This window comes from Podarcis muralis, chromosome 1 (assembly GCF_964188315.1).
Source record: "Podarcis muralis chromosome 1, rPodMur119.hap1.1, whole genome shotgun sequence".
NCBI lineage: Eukaryota > Metazoa > Chordata > Lepidosauria > Squamata > Lacertidae > Podarcis > Podarcis muralis.
Window position 1 is genome coordinate 103,525,108 of NC_135655.1, and position 18,796 is coordinate 103,543,903.

An 18,796-nucleotide genomic window follows, 5' to 3' on the forward strand; every position below is an offset into this window, starting at 1 on the left:
GGCGGCTCAAGAGAGATGCAGAAGGGCGGGCTGGTTACGTAAACAGACCTAGCGGCCGGAGGAAGACGAAAGCTCTCCAGGCTTTGCTCGGCGAGGGAAGGAGGCTCGGGAGGCGGGGCCAAAGCCTCTGCCACGCGCTCCCATTGGCCGGCTCCGCTCTCCCTCTCCTTTCTCTTCTTCTGTGGGTGAGGAGGAGGAGGAGGAGGAGGAGGAGGAGGAGAGGTTACGTAAAGGCTACCATCGTGCGCGAGCCGAGCCTCCCGGCGGCTCCTATAGGAGGAGCCGGGACGAGGGGGGGCGTGACCTAGCCGCTTTTATCGCGGCCGCTGCTTATTGTTATTATTACTGGTACTAGTACCCAGCGGCGCCGGGAGATGGCCAGGTGCTGAGAGGGAGCTCTCCCTCCGCCCCGGACTCGGAGGCGAAGCGGGCATCTTCTGCGAGATGAAGGAGCCTCCTGTGGCCGCGGGGGGAGCAGCGCGAGGGGCTTTCCCCGGGCGAGCGTGACCTTTCGAATTTGGGGGTGGTGGGGCAGTTTTTAATTTTGGAGGGGGGCGGGAAGCGAGAACCCCACCCGCCGCCACCCCAAATCCTGCCGCTTCAAGTCTTTCCTCAGAGGAGCAGCGCGGCGAGGCGAGCTGTCTCTTCGCAGGTGAGCCGCAGCGAACGCCGATGGGGAGGGCGGGTGGGCGACTGAGGCGCCGCCGCCGGGGTAGCTCCTTTAGCCAGGGGCGTGCGTGTACGTGTGTGTGTTTGGGGCGGCAGGGGTGCCGCGCGGGAGACGGCGACGCTCGCAACTTCGGGCAGCGCTGCTCGCTCGCTCGGCGGCGGCTTCTTTTCTGGAGAGAGAGCGCGAGCCGAGAGTGGCGCGCGGCGGAGCTCCAGCTCCGGGGCTTGTTTGCAGAGGCTGCCAGGCAGGCAGGCAGGCAGGCGAGCGAGAGGCGACGGCAGCAGCAGCGGCCCGAACTTTCCCTCCTCTTTCTCCAGCAACGGGTGTGCGCGCGCGAGAGAGAGCCTTCCACATTTCGCTGCAGCGTGGAGCCGTGTTCGGCGAGGAGAACCGGCCGTGTTTGGTGAGATGAGGGCGAGGAGGGCGCGCTCGTCTTCCAGTCGGAAATAATAATAGAATGGGTGGTGGTGGTGGTAATAATAATAATAGTCATAGCGTGGTCGCTGGCTCCTCTCCTTCGACGGAGAGGCTCCGTAGCTCAGGCTGCCCGTTGTGCTCGGCCCGTTTGGCTGCTTCTTGGTGACACCGGGTGGGGGGGTCTGGACGTCTCTCTTTCCAGACACAGCCGAGGATGCAGTGCGCCTTCCGTGGGACTCAGGGGCGCGCGCGGGTGAGGCACAGGCAGTGGTGTGATGCTGGGTACGGTGCAGTGCCAAAGGTGACCGGGGAACGAGGCGCCTTCCTTGATTCGCCTCCTCTCGCTGCCCGGTGGAGCTTTCTCAAGGAGAACTCTGTGGGCTGCCCGCCCTGTGCTTCTTAGCTGCAGGTCATGGGCTCGAGATGAGGTGCGTGGCTGGGGAGATAAAGGACAGCTTGATTCGTGATGCCTTTCTCTCTCTCCCTCCCACTTCATTCCTGAGTGATTGTTGGTGTGAAGGGATTTTGCGACTCTAAAAGGATGCTTCTCTTCACGACCGGTTCAGATCGCCACTCATGTTTAACGATGAGTAAGGAGATAGATACAGAGAGTTAGAAAATGTTCAGAACTAAGGGCTCGGCTGGCATATAATGTGAAGGATGAGCCTTTTAATGGAGGGGTTCAGCCTTGGGATGTGTGCAAGAGGAGCTTTGAAGTATGCCTAAAGTGCCTTCTCCCACATTAATGGAGAACCATTATTGGCCTTCGTTGGTATGAGATGGGGTGCAGAATACTCAGATTAGATGTTCTTCCACACACAGAGATGCTTGAACTACCAGACTTTTCATTTATAAAAAAATAATCACTTGGTTTGCCTTAATGTTCTCCCATTGCCCTTTAAATATTTTGTGTGCAGTTGCTCCTTGGCTTCCTGTTACTTGACAAAATAAGGGGCACTGTCTCCAATACAACCCCATTTGGGGGAGGGGGAGGAAAAGTATGTAGTAAAGGTATCTGTGAAAGATGCAAAATCTAAGCCAAGAACATCATTGCCTTTAGAAATATGACTCTGTACGTTTCTAACATGTTTTGTGAATCTTGTATGCACTTAACTCTTGTGCAAAGCCTAGATGGCTTGCATATATATTCCACACATAGACCCAAATCCCAATGGAGCTAAGTAAGTGTGTTTGGGATTGCAGAAAGATTCTATGTACGCTTGGTTGAAACTGATTGCAGTACTGAGTATTCTTCCTTCAGAGTCAGCTCCAGTAGGCTTCGCCCCTGAGCAAGCGTGCAGAAATCTCTCTAAACTGCAATTCTGTAGAGTCTCTCTGAATGTGGTGAGACTTCCTTCTTTCTTTTTATTTCAAAGCAAGCATGCATAAGTTCAGGGTATCTGTCTCCCTTTTCCCTCACTGATGAAAAGCCAAAACTCCTGTAACATCTTCAAGACCACTTTTGTGCCCACAGTTATAGAAGAGTTAGAACAGGAAATAAGTTTGGTGTTTCAAAGTCATGGTAGATGATAGAGGTACTTCAAAGCCATGGTAGGTGGCATAGATTGTTCTAAGTGAGCCTCTGGGAATATGATACACAGCAAGAAATTTGTGTAAAAATCAATGATCTGAAACAATATTTGGCTGAATATAAAGTTTCACCTACTAGCAATAGCTTGAGGGATGCAACATTCAGACTTCGGGAAGCTGGGAAACTCTTTTCATCAAACTACTTGGACCTTATACTGATTCATTGTTTCACAAAAGAAATAAAGCTTGAAATACTTTTTTCTGAAAATTGATTGTAAAGCAGACACATGCTGATATGTGTTGCTTAGATATTGTTGTAGAATTCTGATTTTACTACTGTTTCTTTACTACATTATTTCCCCCCCCCCCATAAAAACCCCTTTCATTTTGACTGGATTTCTTTTTAAGAATAGATTTCTTTGCCATAGGCAGGTGCCAAGATCAAAGCATTCTATGAGTGCTAGACAGCAAATCTGGGTTTGAATATGAATATTGAGTCTATCATTAGTCTTGAGGAAATGTAGTATAATGATAAAACAGAATATTACATATCTGGTCTTGGAGGAGAGTCATACAAGGAGTCAGAACAGAAACTGCTACCCTTTAGGAGAATAAAGCTGGAAATAAGAATGATATGTCATGCACTGTTTTGTTCAACACACACTTTCAGCTTAAGGCTTCCAAGAAAACATAGTTTATCTGCGTTGATTGTATGGTGGGTGCCATAGGTTTGATTTGTGGTTCTTAAGCTGCTAAGGGGTGGAGGGCTTTGCCAGGGCAGAGTGAGGTTGCTGCTTCAGGGTGTCAAGAAAAGTCTGCAGATAGTTGGAGGGAGAGGCATTTGTGTTCTGTTCTGCCTCAACTGCTAAAATAACATGATTGGCCTTGGGTACTGTGCACCTTGACTTGGGGAGAAGTGCATGATTTGCTGCACAACCACAGACAGCTAAATGATTTGGGTTGGCTCTAGGGGTTGCTCATTCGAGCGAATATTTAAGGGCATGTGTGCTATAGGCTTTAAGAGCCTGTTATTCCAGGCTTAACATATATTTCATGTTTGTTTGACAGCTTATGACTTACTCATTTTTAATTTCATTGCATTCTTCCACCATGGAGCCAGAGGTAGTGACCAAACCAGGTACTGACCAGGCCTGTTTAGGCTCAGCAGGATAGTGGCTTTGTGTGCCTTCAGAAACATACCCTGGAGCCTAGAGTGAGAGGTTTACTGGATGAGATCTAGTGGAGCACGATGGATTTGAGTTTGAAGCCTTTAACAGCCATAGTCTACCTTCAGGAGAGGGAGGGAGGTGGACATGACCCATCATTTCCATCAGTGCCCTCCTTCATATGATGACAGTTTCAACTTGCAAAGTTCCACAAGAAGGCTACTGATACAAGAATAACAGAGGGCCTAGCATGGTAACAGTGCCTGGATAGAGGAGAGACTTCACATTGCCTTGGTGTCTGAAACCAGGGTACTACATTTCAGTTTTTGTATGCCCCTTGAAATGAAACATCCTGGCTATAATGACAAGGCTGGAGTAACATTGAATTAGTGCGACTTGGTTCTAAGTAAGCATGCTTAGGCCTGCTATCACTTTGTCCCTTTTTATGCAAATGGTTCAGAAACAAAATATTTCTAACAGCAATCTTCTTAACCTAGAATTCTACCTTTGAATGGAAACTAGTGGAATTTATATTTCCAAAAGCTCTGTGGTTCTTCATCCCAGTATCTGTAGATGTAGCCTGAAGTCTGCATAGCATTCAAGAAAACCTCAGGGAAAGTCTACTTCTTTTCATGTTCCATCTTGAGGTAGATCCCAGTGCAGTTTTTATTCCAAGGCAGCCTGATGGAAGATTTCTGAAGCCTTAGAACATCTGCAAACTTAAAGCATCACAGGAATGCAGGATACAAATGCAATACTAAGGAGGGAAATGGGATAGGCTATCCTTTGTTGCGTGTGCGCTTGTTGTCAAACCCATGGTTAGGTTTCACATTTAATGTGGATTATCCATTCAGTAGGTATCGCTCATAAATCTTAACATCCACAGGTCATTAAGGAGGGTCTTTTTTGAATCCTGCCACCATCTGAAGTTCAGCTTGTGGATATGTGGGAGAGGACCTTGTCCACAGAGGTGTCCGTAGAATCATAATAGAATCGCAGAGTTGGAAGGGACCTCAAGAGTCATCAAGTCCAACCCCCTGCAATGCAGGAATATTCAGGTGGCCCATATGGCGACTGAACCTGCCATCTTGGTGTTATAAGCAGTACTCTCTAACCAACTGAGCTAATTGTCAGCAGTCCAGAGTTTGGGTATCTCAGAAGGTCTGCTTTGCGCTCTCCCTGATCGCCAGGTGGTTATTAGCTTTATTTCAATGAGACTTTGAGCTTAGCTGAACTCTGCTTTTCAAAAATAACAATCACTACTCAAATTTATGCTGCTTCCTTAGTTTATATATTTTATGTATTAGGTTTTATCTAGTAATAAATACACAATCTCGGGCACTATTCTGCAATGGGAAGGCAATATATAAGTGCTATTTATAAATGTGTCTCCCATATGTTTAAATTTTGAGACCTTACATTCAGATTCGCCAAAGGTTACACCTCTTCCACTAAGATTCATGATCATTCATGGGTAATTATAAAAAAAATAGTTTATACTTCTGTTAGACATATAGTATTGAATAACAGAATCGGCCACTGAATCTCTCATTAAACTTCATTTGTTGCAAAATGAAGAGAAACTGAATATTTGGGTGCTTACTAATCGCCTGAAAATACTGAGCGAAAAATGATTAATGAGACAGGAATAATCAGGATAAACCTATGAAAGGGGGGGGGAATAATAGTTATTAGGTGACTACTGCATTTTGAACATGCCCTCTTCTGATGAGTATGTGTGTGTGTGTAGGTTTCATTTTGGTTTGCAAGTAGTTCAGCCTGAGCAGTACTGTGTTCACTGCTAATAACCATCGGATATCAACATAAGAAAATGTGTGTACTGTTATTTTTATTTCAGCATGCAGTTTTTGTGTGGGGTGTTTGTTGAAAACCCATGTATTTCTATAGAGTTGACAAACTTCTGTGCATTTCTATAGGTGGACTTTTCCCTCCCTCCTTCCTTTTTAAGGTAACCCTAAGTGCTAGGGTGGGTTTTTAAAAAATGTTAGCAGTTCCTATTGGGGGAACAGCACCTGGCTGTTAATCTTGGAAAATTCAACACTAGTTGTGCATTTTCTTGTCATGCAGCTAAGAACAACTGTGAAATAGACATGCTTTCCCCTGTAACCTCTGTAGCACCTTGGGAGAAGTGCTTTCATGGTAGATGTGAAAATGATAATTGAGTTTAAAGCCCCTTTGGCAATTTCACCTTTGCAGACTCTAACCCTCCCCCCACCTCCCCCGTCACTGCAGAGGGGAGGGGAGGGAAGTACCTAGACTCATGTTCATTGACAAAACGTTTTCTTTTGCTTTGAAAGGAAGTTTACATATGGCTGTTACTGACTTCTGCTCTGGGTAGGTGGTGCCTACCTGTGCATGTGTGGCCACCTCCCCCCCCCCTCTTTAAAAGGCTTCTGCTTCAAATTCTTGATCTCTAATTGCTAAAGAGTTAGGCCAATCATGGGGGACGTGGGTGGCACTGTGGGTTAAACCACAGAGGACTTGCCGATCAGAAGGTCGGCGGTTCGAATCCCCATGACAGGGTGAGCTCCTGTTGCTCGGTCCCTGCTCTTGCCAACCTAGCAGTTCGAAAGCACGTCAAAGTGCAAGTAGATAAATAGGTACCACTCCGGCGGGAAGGTAAACGGCGTTTCCGTGCGCTGCTGTGGTTCACCAGAAGCAGCTTAGTCATGCTGGCCACATGACCCGAAGCTGTACGCCGGCTCCCTCGGCCAACAAAGCGAGATGAGCGCCGCAACCCCAAAGTCGGTCACAACTAGACCTAATGGTCAGGGGTCCCTTTACCTTTAGGCCGATCATATACAATGTGTTGGGAAGAGGATTCTTAGATCTTAACATCTGTGGGACAGGGATGAGAAAATCTACAGCTGCTGAAGTTGTCTTTTTGACAGACATTCATAGAATCATAGAACTGTAAAGTTGGAAGGGACCCCAAGGGTCATCTTATTCCAACCCTCTGCGGTGCAGGAATCTTCTGCTGAACATGTGGTTCAAGCCCATAACCCTGAAATCAAGATTCTCATGCTCTGCTGACTGAGCTAGCAAAAGCCCAGCAAAAAGCTACAGGAGGATTCTCTTCTTAAGTATCTCATCACTATGAAGGAACTTTGGCTAAAGTTTATAGTTTAACAAATCTCTCTCTGTGTGTGTGCACATGCTGCCAACAGAAGGAATATACTTTTTTAAAAAAAGGTTATCGTGTTTCATTATTATCAACTTTATCAACTCAGTTGCTACATTTTTTTTAAAAAAAGGATTAACATGTTTCATTATCATCATCATCAACTCAATTGCTACATATTATAATTGTTTCAAAAGCTTTTGAAATGACAATATTAGTGTAAACAGAAGTAACTGTATTTGGTTGAGGCATTGACAGGACATCGTGCCAATAACATTAATAGTCAGGGATTTCTGTTTTCTTCTTAAAACAAGCTTATATATTTATGTGGAAATATTAAAAAAAATGTCTTTCTTACTCTTGAAGTTTACAGGCTTGAAAGGTTTTTGCTAAAGCTGCTGCTCTTTGAAGCAGTTTTCCTTTACATGTTCACTTTAGATCTAGGTACTCTTTCTTTTTGTTTTGGATGACGTAGGATTGCGGAAAGGCATTTGAACCTGCATTGATGGTTATAGAACCTTATGCATGTACCAAAATCAAAAGAACATTGATTTTCTTTTCTTTTTTTAAAAAAAAGGAATGAACTTTATTTCATTCTGAAAAATGAGATGGGCATTAAATGCAAGGCAATAACTTGGTTTATTGAATGGAATCACATATCTAACTGTGAGACAATGCTTTATCCAAACCTTGAATACACTGCTGCAGGTAAAACCTGCAAACTAGTTGAATTACTAAGCATGAATTAAACATTGTGGTAAGGCAATAATTCCAACCTTGCACAGTTTATGGGGCTCAATAGTCAAATCCCAACCCCTTGAGTCTAATAGTCAACTTTAGTTGGAGGCAGGAACATGGTAGCATGTAGCCCTGTCCTGTCTCTCTTTTTCCTTTCCATTTAACTTTGCACATGTGGCAATGGGTCAAATTAGCTGCTACATTATGAAGCAAGACTTGTCTGAGGTACAGTAGGTGTGGCTGCAGTGTGAACTAATGGTTTTGAGTTAAATATGTTGTGGAATCAACAGCAGTGTCTCTTCACAACTTGGTGTTTTTGTTTATAGTGAATGCCAGTTATTGAATGTTAGCTTTAAAAGCAGGGATGGGGAACCTTTGGCTTTCCAGATGTGGTATGAGGAATGCATGCAGTGCTCGGTATATGGTCCTGTTGCTGGCTGTCCGCATGCCACATGGTGTTCTTTCCCCATGAAATGGGTGGAACCACGGCTGGACCTAATGGTCAGGGGTACCTTTATCTTTATAAGGGATTTGGGCATTTAACATTGATGTAATATACTTACCTCGCCAGGATTTGAAAAATCTAGAAAGAGAGTGAGTGTTTTTCCAGGAAATCTTGTTTGCTTCTTGGTGCGCATGCCTTTTGACATAATTTCATGGCCTCCTCAAGCTTTGTGTGAGCTTCTGTAGAAGATGTTTGCTGTGTGCAAAGTGTGGCAGGTTGTGTAATAAGAAACCTTTAAAAAACAGAGAACACACTTCTTTTCTAAAGTCAGTTGTTCTGTAATGTAAGAGTGATGCAAACCATACACAACTGGGATGTCATTCATGTGTAAAAGATGCAAAAGCTACTCAATAGGAATGTGCATTCTAACCACATTCTATTATCTTCTCAATTCTGCATTTTTGTTGGTTTTCCTCTATGTTTTTTTAAAGAGAACTCATTGCACATGCTTCATACACAGAGAAGCCCCCCACCCCCCAGGCAGCTTAAATTCAAATATTTGGAGATTGTATCGTGGAATTGTATAATTGTAGAGTGGAATTGTGGCGCTGTGGGTAAAACCTCAGCACCTAGGACTTGCCGATCGTATGGTTGGCGGTTCGAATCCCCGCGGCGGGGTGCGCTCCCGTTGCTCGGTCCCAGCGCCTGCCAACCTAGCAGTTCGAAAGCACCCTCGGGTGCAAGTAGATAAATAGGGACCGCTTACTAGCGGGAAGGTAAACGGCGTTTCCGTGTGCGGCTCTGGCTCGCCAGAGTAGCTTTGTCACGCTGGCCACGTGACCCGGAAGTGTCTGCGGACAGCGCTGGCTCCCGGCCTCTAGAGTGAGATGAGCGCACAACCCTAGAGTCTGTCAAGACTGGCCCATACGGGCAGGGGTACCTTTACCTTAGAGTGGAATTGTAGAGGCTAATAGTCCAACCCCTTGCAATATAGGAATCTTTTGCCCAACATGGGGGTCAAACCCACAACCCTGAGATTAAGAGTCTCATGCTGTAGTGCTGAGCTATCCACAGGGCTTTAGTTACAAAACAAAACAAAAAAACAAAAAAGACCCCAAAACAATTGTGTGGACATGAGTTTGGGACTTGGTAAACAGTTATTCTGCATAGGGCTGGGACCTAAACAGCAATTTGGTTGCCCAATAATCTGATATATCTTCACCCTGGGTGTCTGAGCACCCACAAATTTCATTGCCAGGGGCATGCATGCACCCACAATCATGGAGCCAAGCTGGCACTCCTGACTGTGTTTCAACAAACGTTTAGTGTATAAACCATATTTGGAAGTAAGTCCCATTTATCTCAGTTCCACTTTCTATGAAGGAATTGGTCTATCAAGCCCTTGTTACAAAGGAAGGAAGGAAGAGTTTCTGCTTATCAACAGGTAGCTCAAATCCCATAGAACTCAATGAGGTTTAACCATCCTGACTGTGTCAAAGATTGCAGCCTATGGAAGTTGCAGTGTCTGTTGAAGATACTGCATTTGAGGGGAAAGAGCCTGTTGACAGTATGACAACAGACCATCGTGTGAAATAAAATTAAGGCAATATCCAGCACTTTTGAAAAAAATAGCTGATTCCTTACGTACTTTGGCTACAGGTTAAATTACCAAAGGCAGCAATATGTGTATCACAGCAATCATAAGTGGAATAAGTGCACCACCTTAACAATGGATTTTTATGGACAGAAAACTTATTGGTAGAATATCTCAAGCTGAGCAATGGTGACATGTTTATGTAGCCTGATCTATCTTGTGTTGTTATTTTTTTAATGGCCTTTAGAAATACAAAACGTATGTAGCTGTAGTATGCTTGCATTTATTGAAAAGTAGCTTAAGTAGGTTTCCCCCCACCCCAACTGTTTTTGCCAACTCATTTTCTGTGAATTGTGAAATACTTTAAAAGTTTAAAATCTGTTATAAAGCTGAAAAACTGCACAATGGAAGTGTCAGAGATTCATCTTCAACAGGGGTCGGCAAACTTTTTCAGCAGGGGGCCGATCCACTGTCCCTCAGTCCTTGTGGGGGGCCAGATTATATTTTTTTGGGGGGGGGGGAGAAAATAAGAACGAACTCCTATGCCGCACAAATAACCCAGAGATGTATTTTAAAGGAAAGGTCACATTCTACTCCTGTAAAAACACGTTGATTCCCGGACCGTCCATGGGCCAGATTTAGAAGGTGATTGGGCCGGATCTGGCCCCTGGGCCTTGGTTTGCATACCCATGATCTTCATGCACCCACCTGCAAGGGGATAAAGCCCCACCCATAGATCTAAGTTATTGTCTTTGAAAATTATTTTTGCTTCTCTCCAATTCTGGCTAAAATTCATGTTCACTTTAAAACTTCCTCTTTTTTTTCTCATTCCCATGTGAAAAGCTTGACATATGAATTCAGATTGCTCATAGTGGAAGATCTAAGGCCCTTTAAGTGTTGTGTGAGGGAACACCTTACTAGTAAGGACACAGGTGGGGCGGCAGAGTGGCTGCTAGGCTTCTAAAGCAGAGGCAGATGGTCGTGTCTCGCTTGTCAAGTGCAAGATCTTACTTTAGCTGCAGCTGCATAAGCTGTGCTTCACGTTGCTGCAGATTAAATGGAGAAATAAGATTGGAGCTGTACAATATTACTTTGCCAAGTAGCGAGGTTTTTAGAAAGTGTGTTCTGTTTTCTGTGAGGTATCACTTAATCAATTAGAGTTGCTGCTTTTAAAAATATCACTCCAAAGTGAGGTGGGACAACTATCTTATTCTTAAGCCCTTAGGTGGGAAAACCTGTAAGGATTGCCATTATATCTAGAGCAGCAGTGGAAAGTAGTTGAGTTGCACTACAGCACTAAAATGGGCAGTTGAATTGAAAGAGAGATAATGTTAAGGTTGTGTTAGTGATGACATTCTGCTGTGCATGTCAACCTGCATATTTTCAAGCAGTGTTCTAAATTAGCCACGTGCATTTTTCACCTGGCTATCGGCCACTTGTAACCAAGTGAAGAGGCCTCTGCACCAAGATGACACCTGACATGGAGGTGCATTCCTGGGAATCATTGGATCTTTAGTGTTTTCACACACTAATACCACATCCTGTAGAATGCTATCAGTTATATTTTATCTGCACAATCAGAATGAATTTCAGGAACCCAAATGGTTTTTTTCTGTGCAGCCTGAGCAGGAGCAGTGAACAACATTTTAGTTAATTGTTGTAGTTTGTCTTCACTTACCCCATCCCACTGCCTTGCTCACAGTTGTATAGAATATTCTTAGGTGATGAATGGGCTGTGCCACCATTAAGAAAAGGAGCTCAGACTAGCCCAGTACAGTATATATGTGAACTGTCCCTGGATGAAGTGGCTTTTCTTCTTTAAGCTCTCAAAGTTCTTAACCTAGCTCAAGGTTGTCATCTGAACTAGCCAGATATTTAACTGATAACCAATCACAGTCAGTCCATCATTTGAAAAATTAAGTTTTAGAGCCAACTTTCCCAAAAATGGCAACTGGACATTCAGTTTTGGCCATTGTAACCATGGTTTACATAGCTGTTTGGTTCCTAGCTTATATATATTGAGTTTCTAACACTGCATCAGAGAGTCTTGTGGCACCTAAAATACTAACACATTAAGATCTGGCAAGTGTAGCTTTACTTCCGTATGCTAAAAGGATAGTTTCTATTAAACTAATTTAAGCTGGCTGTGGAAATAAATGACTAAAATATCATCCATTAGAAGATGATTTTCACCTCTTTGCTGCCAAAAATCTTGGGAACAGAGATTTGACAATTGTTCTTAGCGTTATATATTCACTCTTTAACCCTGAGTACTAAATTCCAGATAAAATAAGAGATCTATTTTAGATATAGTCTTTAGATAGCTTAAAGGAAAGCTACAGTAATCTTCTCATGAAAATGTTGGAAGGAACTTGCGAGGAAGAACCACTAGTACTGTTTTGTGTACGAATTCACACTGTTGTGTAATATTTGTGTGTATCTCAGTGGTGCTCAGGGCAGCTAGCAACAACAGCAATGGGTAGGTTCTATAGCTTTTCTTACATTTCCAAGAAATTGTGCAAATGGAAGCACATCTGTGGGTTTAGTTTTACTTTTCTCTCACAGTGCTCTAGTGCAGTTTTTCCAAATCTGCAGTTTCCAGATATTGTACTACAGCCCTAATTTTTGGCATAGCTGTCAACTTACAGATTTGAAAATAAGGGACCAGCAGCCTCGAAAATAAGGGATTTTGCTATTGTCAAGAGTTACATAAATTGGCAGGATTGACAGATGCTGTCAATCCTGTATGAGGCGGTTGCGGAAACCTGGCGGCTACTGAAGCGCCACCCTTCTGCGTCCCCTCCTCTTCCTCCTCCCCTCAGGCCGCCACCACTGCCTCCGGGCTTGCGGGTGGTGTGGCCGAGAGTCTCTCTCCCTCCCCCCTCTCTCTCGGGCAGGGAAGGGCCGATGGAACTCCTCGCGCCAGGACAACGGTGCCAGCACGCGCACTCTCTCGCAGCGGAGGACCCCGAGCCGCTGCTTCCCTCCTGAGCCGGGCGAGCATGAAACCTGGGAAATTTAAGGGACATCATCAATAAGGGACAGCAGCGGGACATGGCACTGGGATAAGGGAGTTTCCCACCAAATAAGGGACGGTTGACAGCTATGATTATTGGCCACCCTGGCTGAGGATGATGGGGGCTGTAGTCCTACAATATCTGGGGACCAAAGTTTGTCAAAGGCTGCTGTCATGTAACCTTTCAACAGGTATGGAATTGCAGCTTTTGGATCAAACACATTATTATGCATAGCCTTTCCCTAGTTAACATACATTTCTCAGTAGCCCTAAGAACAACACTGCCAGGTAGGTTAGTACCATTATCCTCATGTTCCACATTTGTTTGGTGTGGGTGTGTGAGAGAGAAGGCGGGATGGAATATTGTCTTGCCCAAGGCCTATAAGTGATATTGTGCCAGAGGTAATATCTGGGGATTTCCTGGTTAAATGGAACATGTTCCCAAGTAAATGTGCATAGGTTTGCAGCCTCAGTTTCTTAGCTTCTAATTTACACTAGTTCCTATTAGCTTTTAAAAAAGTTTTTCAGTCCTTTGCACACTTACTCAGGCAACTCCATTTCCGACTGTTTCATATAGAATATGTTATATTCTCAGTGAAATGAAGTTATTATACCATATGTATTAGAAGTGCCACAGAATTCTACAAAAAAAAAAAAAAAATCTGAGAATGCTTGGCACTGCAGGTACTATGGAGAGGACTACTAATTTTGTTGCCAAGCAACTGCTGTCAAATGCAGTGGCTCACAGTCAAGCTGTTGATGGATTCAGCTGGGGAAACTTAAATGCATACAGAGGAAGGTGATAACATTGTTGAATTGAATTCAATAGTACTTCACAGGCATATGTGCTACATAAGTTTTGCAAAAACAATCAGGTCAGGAAAGGCACCTAAGATGTTGGGATAGGGGGAGGAATGGATAATTACTATTAAAAAATGGAGCATCCTACATTGTTCAACACTGTCCATTCCTAACTCAGTGCTTGATAGATAATATATTGTGAACAGTAAGAAATCAGTTTTGATATTTGGTTTCCATAGTAAGGAGCAGAAAATGGATTCATTCTCAAAAACCTGTTGCAGTAGAACATGACTAGTAAGAATGTTTGCAGAAGGTATTCTTACATGTTTGTATATTGGTGTGCATCCAGCATGGGGATGAGAACACACAGTCAGGGCCTCATTCAGAGGTAGTGCTAAACCAGAGTTGAATGTTGCAAGAGCGTGGTGAGCTTTGAGCTTGCATGCTCCTTCTCCTAGCACCACCTGGTGTGGCTGTGAGGAGGCATTCAGAAGCTTTTACTTCAGTTTTAGATTAAACATGGCTGGTCAAAATGCAGAAAAAGCTATGATTCATCCAATGTTATCTGTGGTTTGTCGAACCAAGACAAATTGAGCCCCTAGAAATGACCACTATCAAAACAAACTGAAACTTTGAAGTCCTTTTATATAGTTTCTTCCTCGGGTCATGTGACTTTGAGCCAGATGTAAGTGGAATTGTGTGGGGCTAGTTCTAGGGTAGCAGCTGGGGTTGAAGGGAGGAAGGTTCTCAAAACCATTACCCCAAAGTCTCCTACAGTGTTCTTCAGGCTAAGAGTGGCAGTCATTTTGGTGGCTGGCAGTCACATTTCCCACTAGAAGACAGAATGACTTTACATCATTGTGATAGTTTCAATTTGGAGGACTTTCTTTTTGGGATGGTGGCTGTCTTCTCCTTGCCACGGCATAAATACAGTTGCAAAGGAAAGTGCTTTTGATGATTGTGAAAATGAAAGCAGAACTTAAAAAACCTAAAAACAAAAACATTACGCCAACATTATGAGCCAAGAGGAAGATAGCTGAGGAACTGATGTTGTTTTTTCAGAGTCTTTTGAGAATACTCATGAATACAAAGCCAGTGGGAAGCTTGCCTGTAGCCCATGAAAAGTAGCTAGATGTATTGGATAACCATGACCTAGTCATGAATTCCCATGTATGATGGTCCTGTGTTACAGCTGAAGGGCTTCTGTGAAGCTGAATAGTTGTGAGGCTGGAAAAAACTAACTTAGGAGGATTATACCCTGCTTTAACCCAGGAGGTACATTTTCTCTATTAAAATATTACTAAATCATGAATACAGAACAATTATAATCCTCTTTAATGGCAGCACAGTGAGAAGTAATTTATTTCTGTAATTCTCCTTGTCCTTGGTTCAGGATTCATGAAGTACATGATCTTTATAGTTGGCCATACTTCCTGCAAATTGATTTCTCTTAAAAGGAAGAGCCATTTTTACAGATATTACTTATTTCTTCTTTATAATGCACATTTCAGCTTTTTACCTTGTTAACAACTCCTTTTAACTAGTAATGTTTTTATAGCTCTTCAATAATGAGATCCATAAAAGCACCACTTCAGGTAGTTTTTGTGTGTGTTCGCTTCTCCAAATATGCAGCACCAAATTCCCATGTCACATTCTGCTTTGAGTTCAGCAGTTAAATTGCAAGTCCAGACTCAGCCTTCCCCTCCCCTTCAAATTTCCTATGTGATGTTTAGAATAGCCTGACTAATAATCATAACAGTAATAATAAATAAAATTTATTAATACACCACCCATCTGACTGGGTTTCCCCAGTCACTCTGGGCAGCTTACAACATATCTAAAAACATAATAAAAAGACCAATCCTTTAAAATATGTTCAGAATCTCTTGTGTCTGGCAGTGAGCTGGTGAATTTGCAACCCCCTACCTGTCCAAATCATAACATTCTGCATTACAATTCAATAAGAATGTATTTTAAAGGCATTGGGGGGGGATTGTTTCAGGCCAAAGACTGGATATATTGAACTTTTCGGGATAGCAGCCAATGTATCTTGGGATGCTGGCCCTGGGCATCTAATAATATAGTGAGGAGGAAATTAAAGAGTCGTGAACCTAACAAACTGCATGCTGTTCTGAAATTTCTCAGGCACCTAGTAGTCTGGTCAGGCATTCCTTCTTCCTGCTCAGTCTTTTTCAAGAATATATGTGTCTCAATATAATACTCTTATGGTAAGACTATTACACTGAGAACTCTTAAAACCTTAGTGAAATTCTCGAGATGTTAAGGAATATTCAGAAAGAGAGATGAATTTCCAGCACTACAAAATCTACTGCTTCAGCCAAAAGCATTATGAGCCCTGAGCCCTTTGCTGTATTCTTTACCCCTCAAGGTTTTTTTCAGTTGTTTCTTGGGTGCCTGGGGTGAGATCAGGCATGGGTATTGAAACTGCAAACTCCTTCTTACGTATTTCTCACTGCAGGGAACAGGATGCAACTAAGCTATGTTTGTTTGGGGGACAGGATTTCTCTATGGCTGTGAGAGAGACTTCATCTAACAGGCTCAGGAGCATGCCGTCTCAAAATTTGTGCAGAATTTATCTCCCACTCCAGTTACTTCAAAATCTCTGTAGAGAATATTGAGGGAGAGAGGCACAAGTTGAGCTTGTCCCACCATTGAGCTTGCCCCAGATAGGAACCAAGCAACCACTAAATAAAATGATAGTTGTTGGCTTAGTTGTCGGATTGTTACTTGCCTGGCCTTAAATGTTTAGTTGTTATTTTACTTATTATATTTTTTTATTCTCATTCCTTCAGAAGGAGCCCAGGGCAATGTACAACGAAAAAACAAACAAACAGAAAAGAATGTGTCAAATAAAATTCATACAAATAACCACAAACATCTATACATTATCAAAACCATTACATTTCAGAAATTGCTTACAACTTTTATCAGTATAATTATCCTGAAATCAATTATTTGAACAGATCAATACAGTTGTATGTTTTCAAAAGAAGAAGAATGGTTTTCAAAAGAAGTTAGTGTATGCTTGGTGTTGGTTAGATCCAGTTGTGGGCTCATCAGCAATACTGGAGATGATATTTTTGTGTGTAAATCTGATCAAGTATGGCAAATGCCATTCAAGGGAATTGCGTCATACCTCCCCATTTTCACATAATCAGCAAAAAATAAGAAATAAATACAAATGCATGTGTGGGAAAGAAATGCACCTAGATTGGCACTTCATATCAAATCTGGTGAAAATGCTCTAAAATCTAGCCATCTTGGTTACATGGCCAGGTGTCAATGTGACAAGTACTTCTACTTGAGAGACCTCATTTAGATCGTATGGTTATGCTTGTTTGTTTGATACCTATGAGGAGCTCCTCTTCTGAACCAGCATAGATTTATAAAGATTTGTTATTGCTGCTTTTGTCATGTTCATTGCTTAGTAGGGTGGAAAGGAGTTCTCCTTCTTAGAGTAATGTTGGCTGAGCGCTTAAGGAATTCCGTTTATTGGATCTTGTTTTATTTTTGTATCTGATTTCTAGCATGTTTTTGTTGTTCATATTTTATTGATTTGTAAATCACTTGCAGACACGGTTCTTTGTAGAGAATGACTAATGAATGTAATTGTAGTAAAAATAAATAAATGCATAGCCTGAAAACTGAAAGCTTCAAAGCAATCATTGATAAAACACCTGCTCTGTATGTTGTTTGAAAGTTTCTTTCTGAAAACATTTAGGTCTGTTATGTGATCTCATTTTCTTACATTTTATGGAAAGCAACAGAAATCAATAATTTATTCAAAAGGCAAACAATAAAAAAGCAAAAAAATGAATGTGATCATTTATTGTTTACTTGCTATTTAATTTGAATCCCCCTTTCTCTTAATTTTCAGTGGGATGTTCTCAACATTGCGTTCATGCTGGCATCTTTGGCTTGGATACACCATCAAAGCAGTACCCATCTTTACTACTAATAACTGAACAAAGAATGAGGAGATTTGTCTACTGCAAGGTGGTTCTTGCCACTTCTCTGATGTGGGTGCTTGTGGATGTCTTTCTGCTTTTATACTTCAGTGAATGTAACAAATGTGATGACAAGAAAGAGAGATCCCTGCTGCCTGCTTTAAGGGGTAAGGTAAAGTTTGAGGTGTCTGCAATCACAATTTATTCTTCATAGTAACTGTTGACCTATGCTGCTAAGTGTGGCTGTCATCTGAGAGCACGATTCCTTAAATCATTGAATTTGAGTCATTTGCCGACAGCTACACAACGATCTCTCCCCCCCCCCACTTTATCTTTTTAAATCTCATATCCACTTCCTAAAGAGTTTTGTTGATACATGGGCATTCCTAACAAGATTTATGTGTAGCCTACTATCTAAGGCCTTATTGTCTTTCTTTACAGTTAAATGCTAACTATAAAATCCCCAAAAAAGCAACTCTTCAGGGTTGAGTTTCCAGCCTCAGTCTGGTCATTCTGTAATGTTTGTGAACTGTGGAAGGGGTGTGGGGAGAGAATGTGTAGTAAGATCACATTACTGTAGTATGAGAAACCTATGCCCTTGAAGAGACTATTATTTTGTAAGTTAAAAGTATTGATGGGTGCAGATGCATTCCAATATGCTTTAAAAAGATATTGTTCCATCAATGATGCTTTTAATCCTAGTAAATTTATTAAAGGTTTTCCCATTCGGACTCTGTAAGGGTCAGGTTTAAGGAAAAAGCAATTGCACAGAAGCAATAATTACTTAAAAGACTCCCCACAATGAATGCATGCTGGCTTGCTTGCTATTATCCTGTTGTACTGAAAATGCAAACATTTTAGAAAAGTTTTAGAAAGCAGTTCTAGAAAAGGTGTTCTAGAAAAGGTGTACTATCTCATTAAAACTTATTGGCATAAATCACAGATGGGGGACGTGTGGCTCTCCAGATGATGATGTAATCCAATTTCCATCATGCCTGACCCATTGGACATGCTGCCTGGGGTTGATGTGAGCTGAGTTCCAACAACATCTGAAGTGCTTTAGCTTTCCTACCTTTGATACAGATTATTTAGAATAGTATTCATGTGTCCATCTGTAGTGTTTCTGTTTGATTTCACGTAGCCAAGTAAGCACAGTTGAATTCTTGGCTATTGCAGATGCTGAACAGCTCCTATGAAACAAAGAGAGAAAATGTAATTAGAAAACAATTTTCATCAATGAATAGTGAAAAATAATTAGACAACTCACAACGTAAAAGAAGGAAGTAAAACTTGTTTAATAAGTTAGTCA

General features: G+C 42.4%; 1 protein-coding gene across 2 annotated transcripts in view; it reads left to right on the forward strand.

Annotated features, from left to right (window-relative positions):
• The first annotated feature begins 248 nt into the window (after window positions 1-248).
• The window catches only part of GALNT13 (polypeptide N-acetylgalactosaminyltransferase 13), a 151,640-nt gene continuing 133,092 nt past the window's right edge, over window positions 249-18,796 (forward strand). Inside the window, exons 1-2 of one of the 2 annotated variants that reach the window (XM_077936298.1) lie at window positions 249-652; window positions 17,418-17,654. In XM_077936298.1, the coding sequence (XP_077792424.1) occupies window positions 17,513-17,654 (142 nt within the window). In that variant the 5' untranslated portion in view covers window positions 249-652; window positions 17,418-17,512. Of the gene's footprint in view, window positions 653-958; window positions 1,074-17,417; window positions 17,655-18,796 lie in introns of those variants that run through there. The other variant, XM_077936301.1, reaches the window with a different exon arrangement.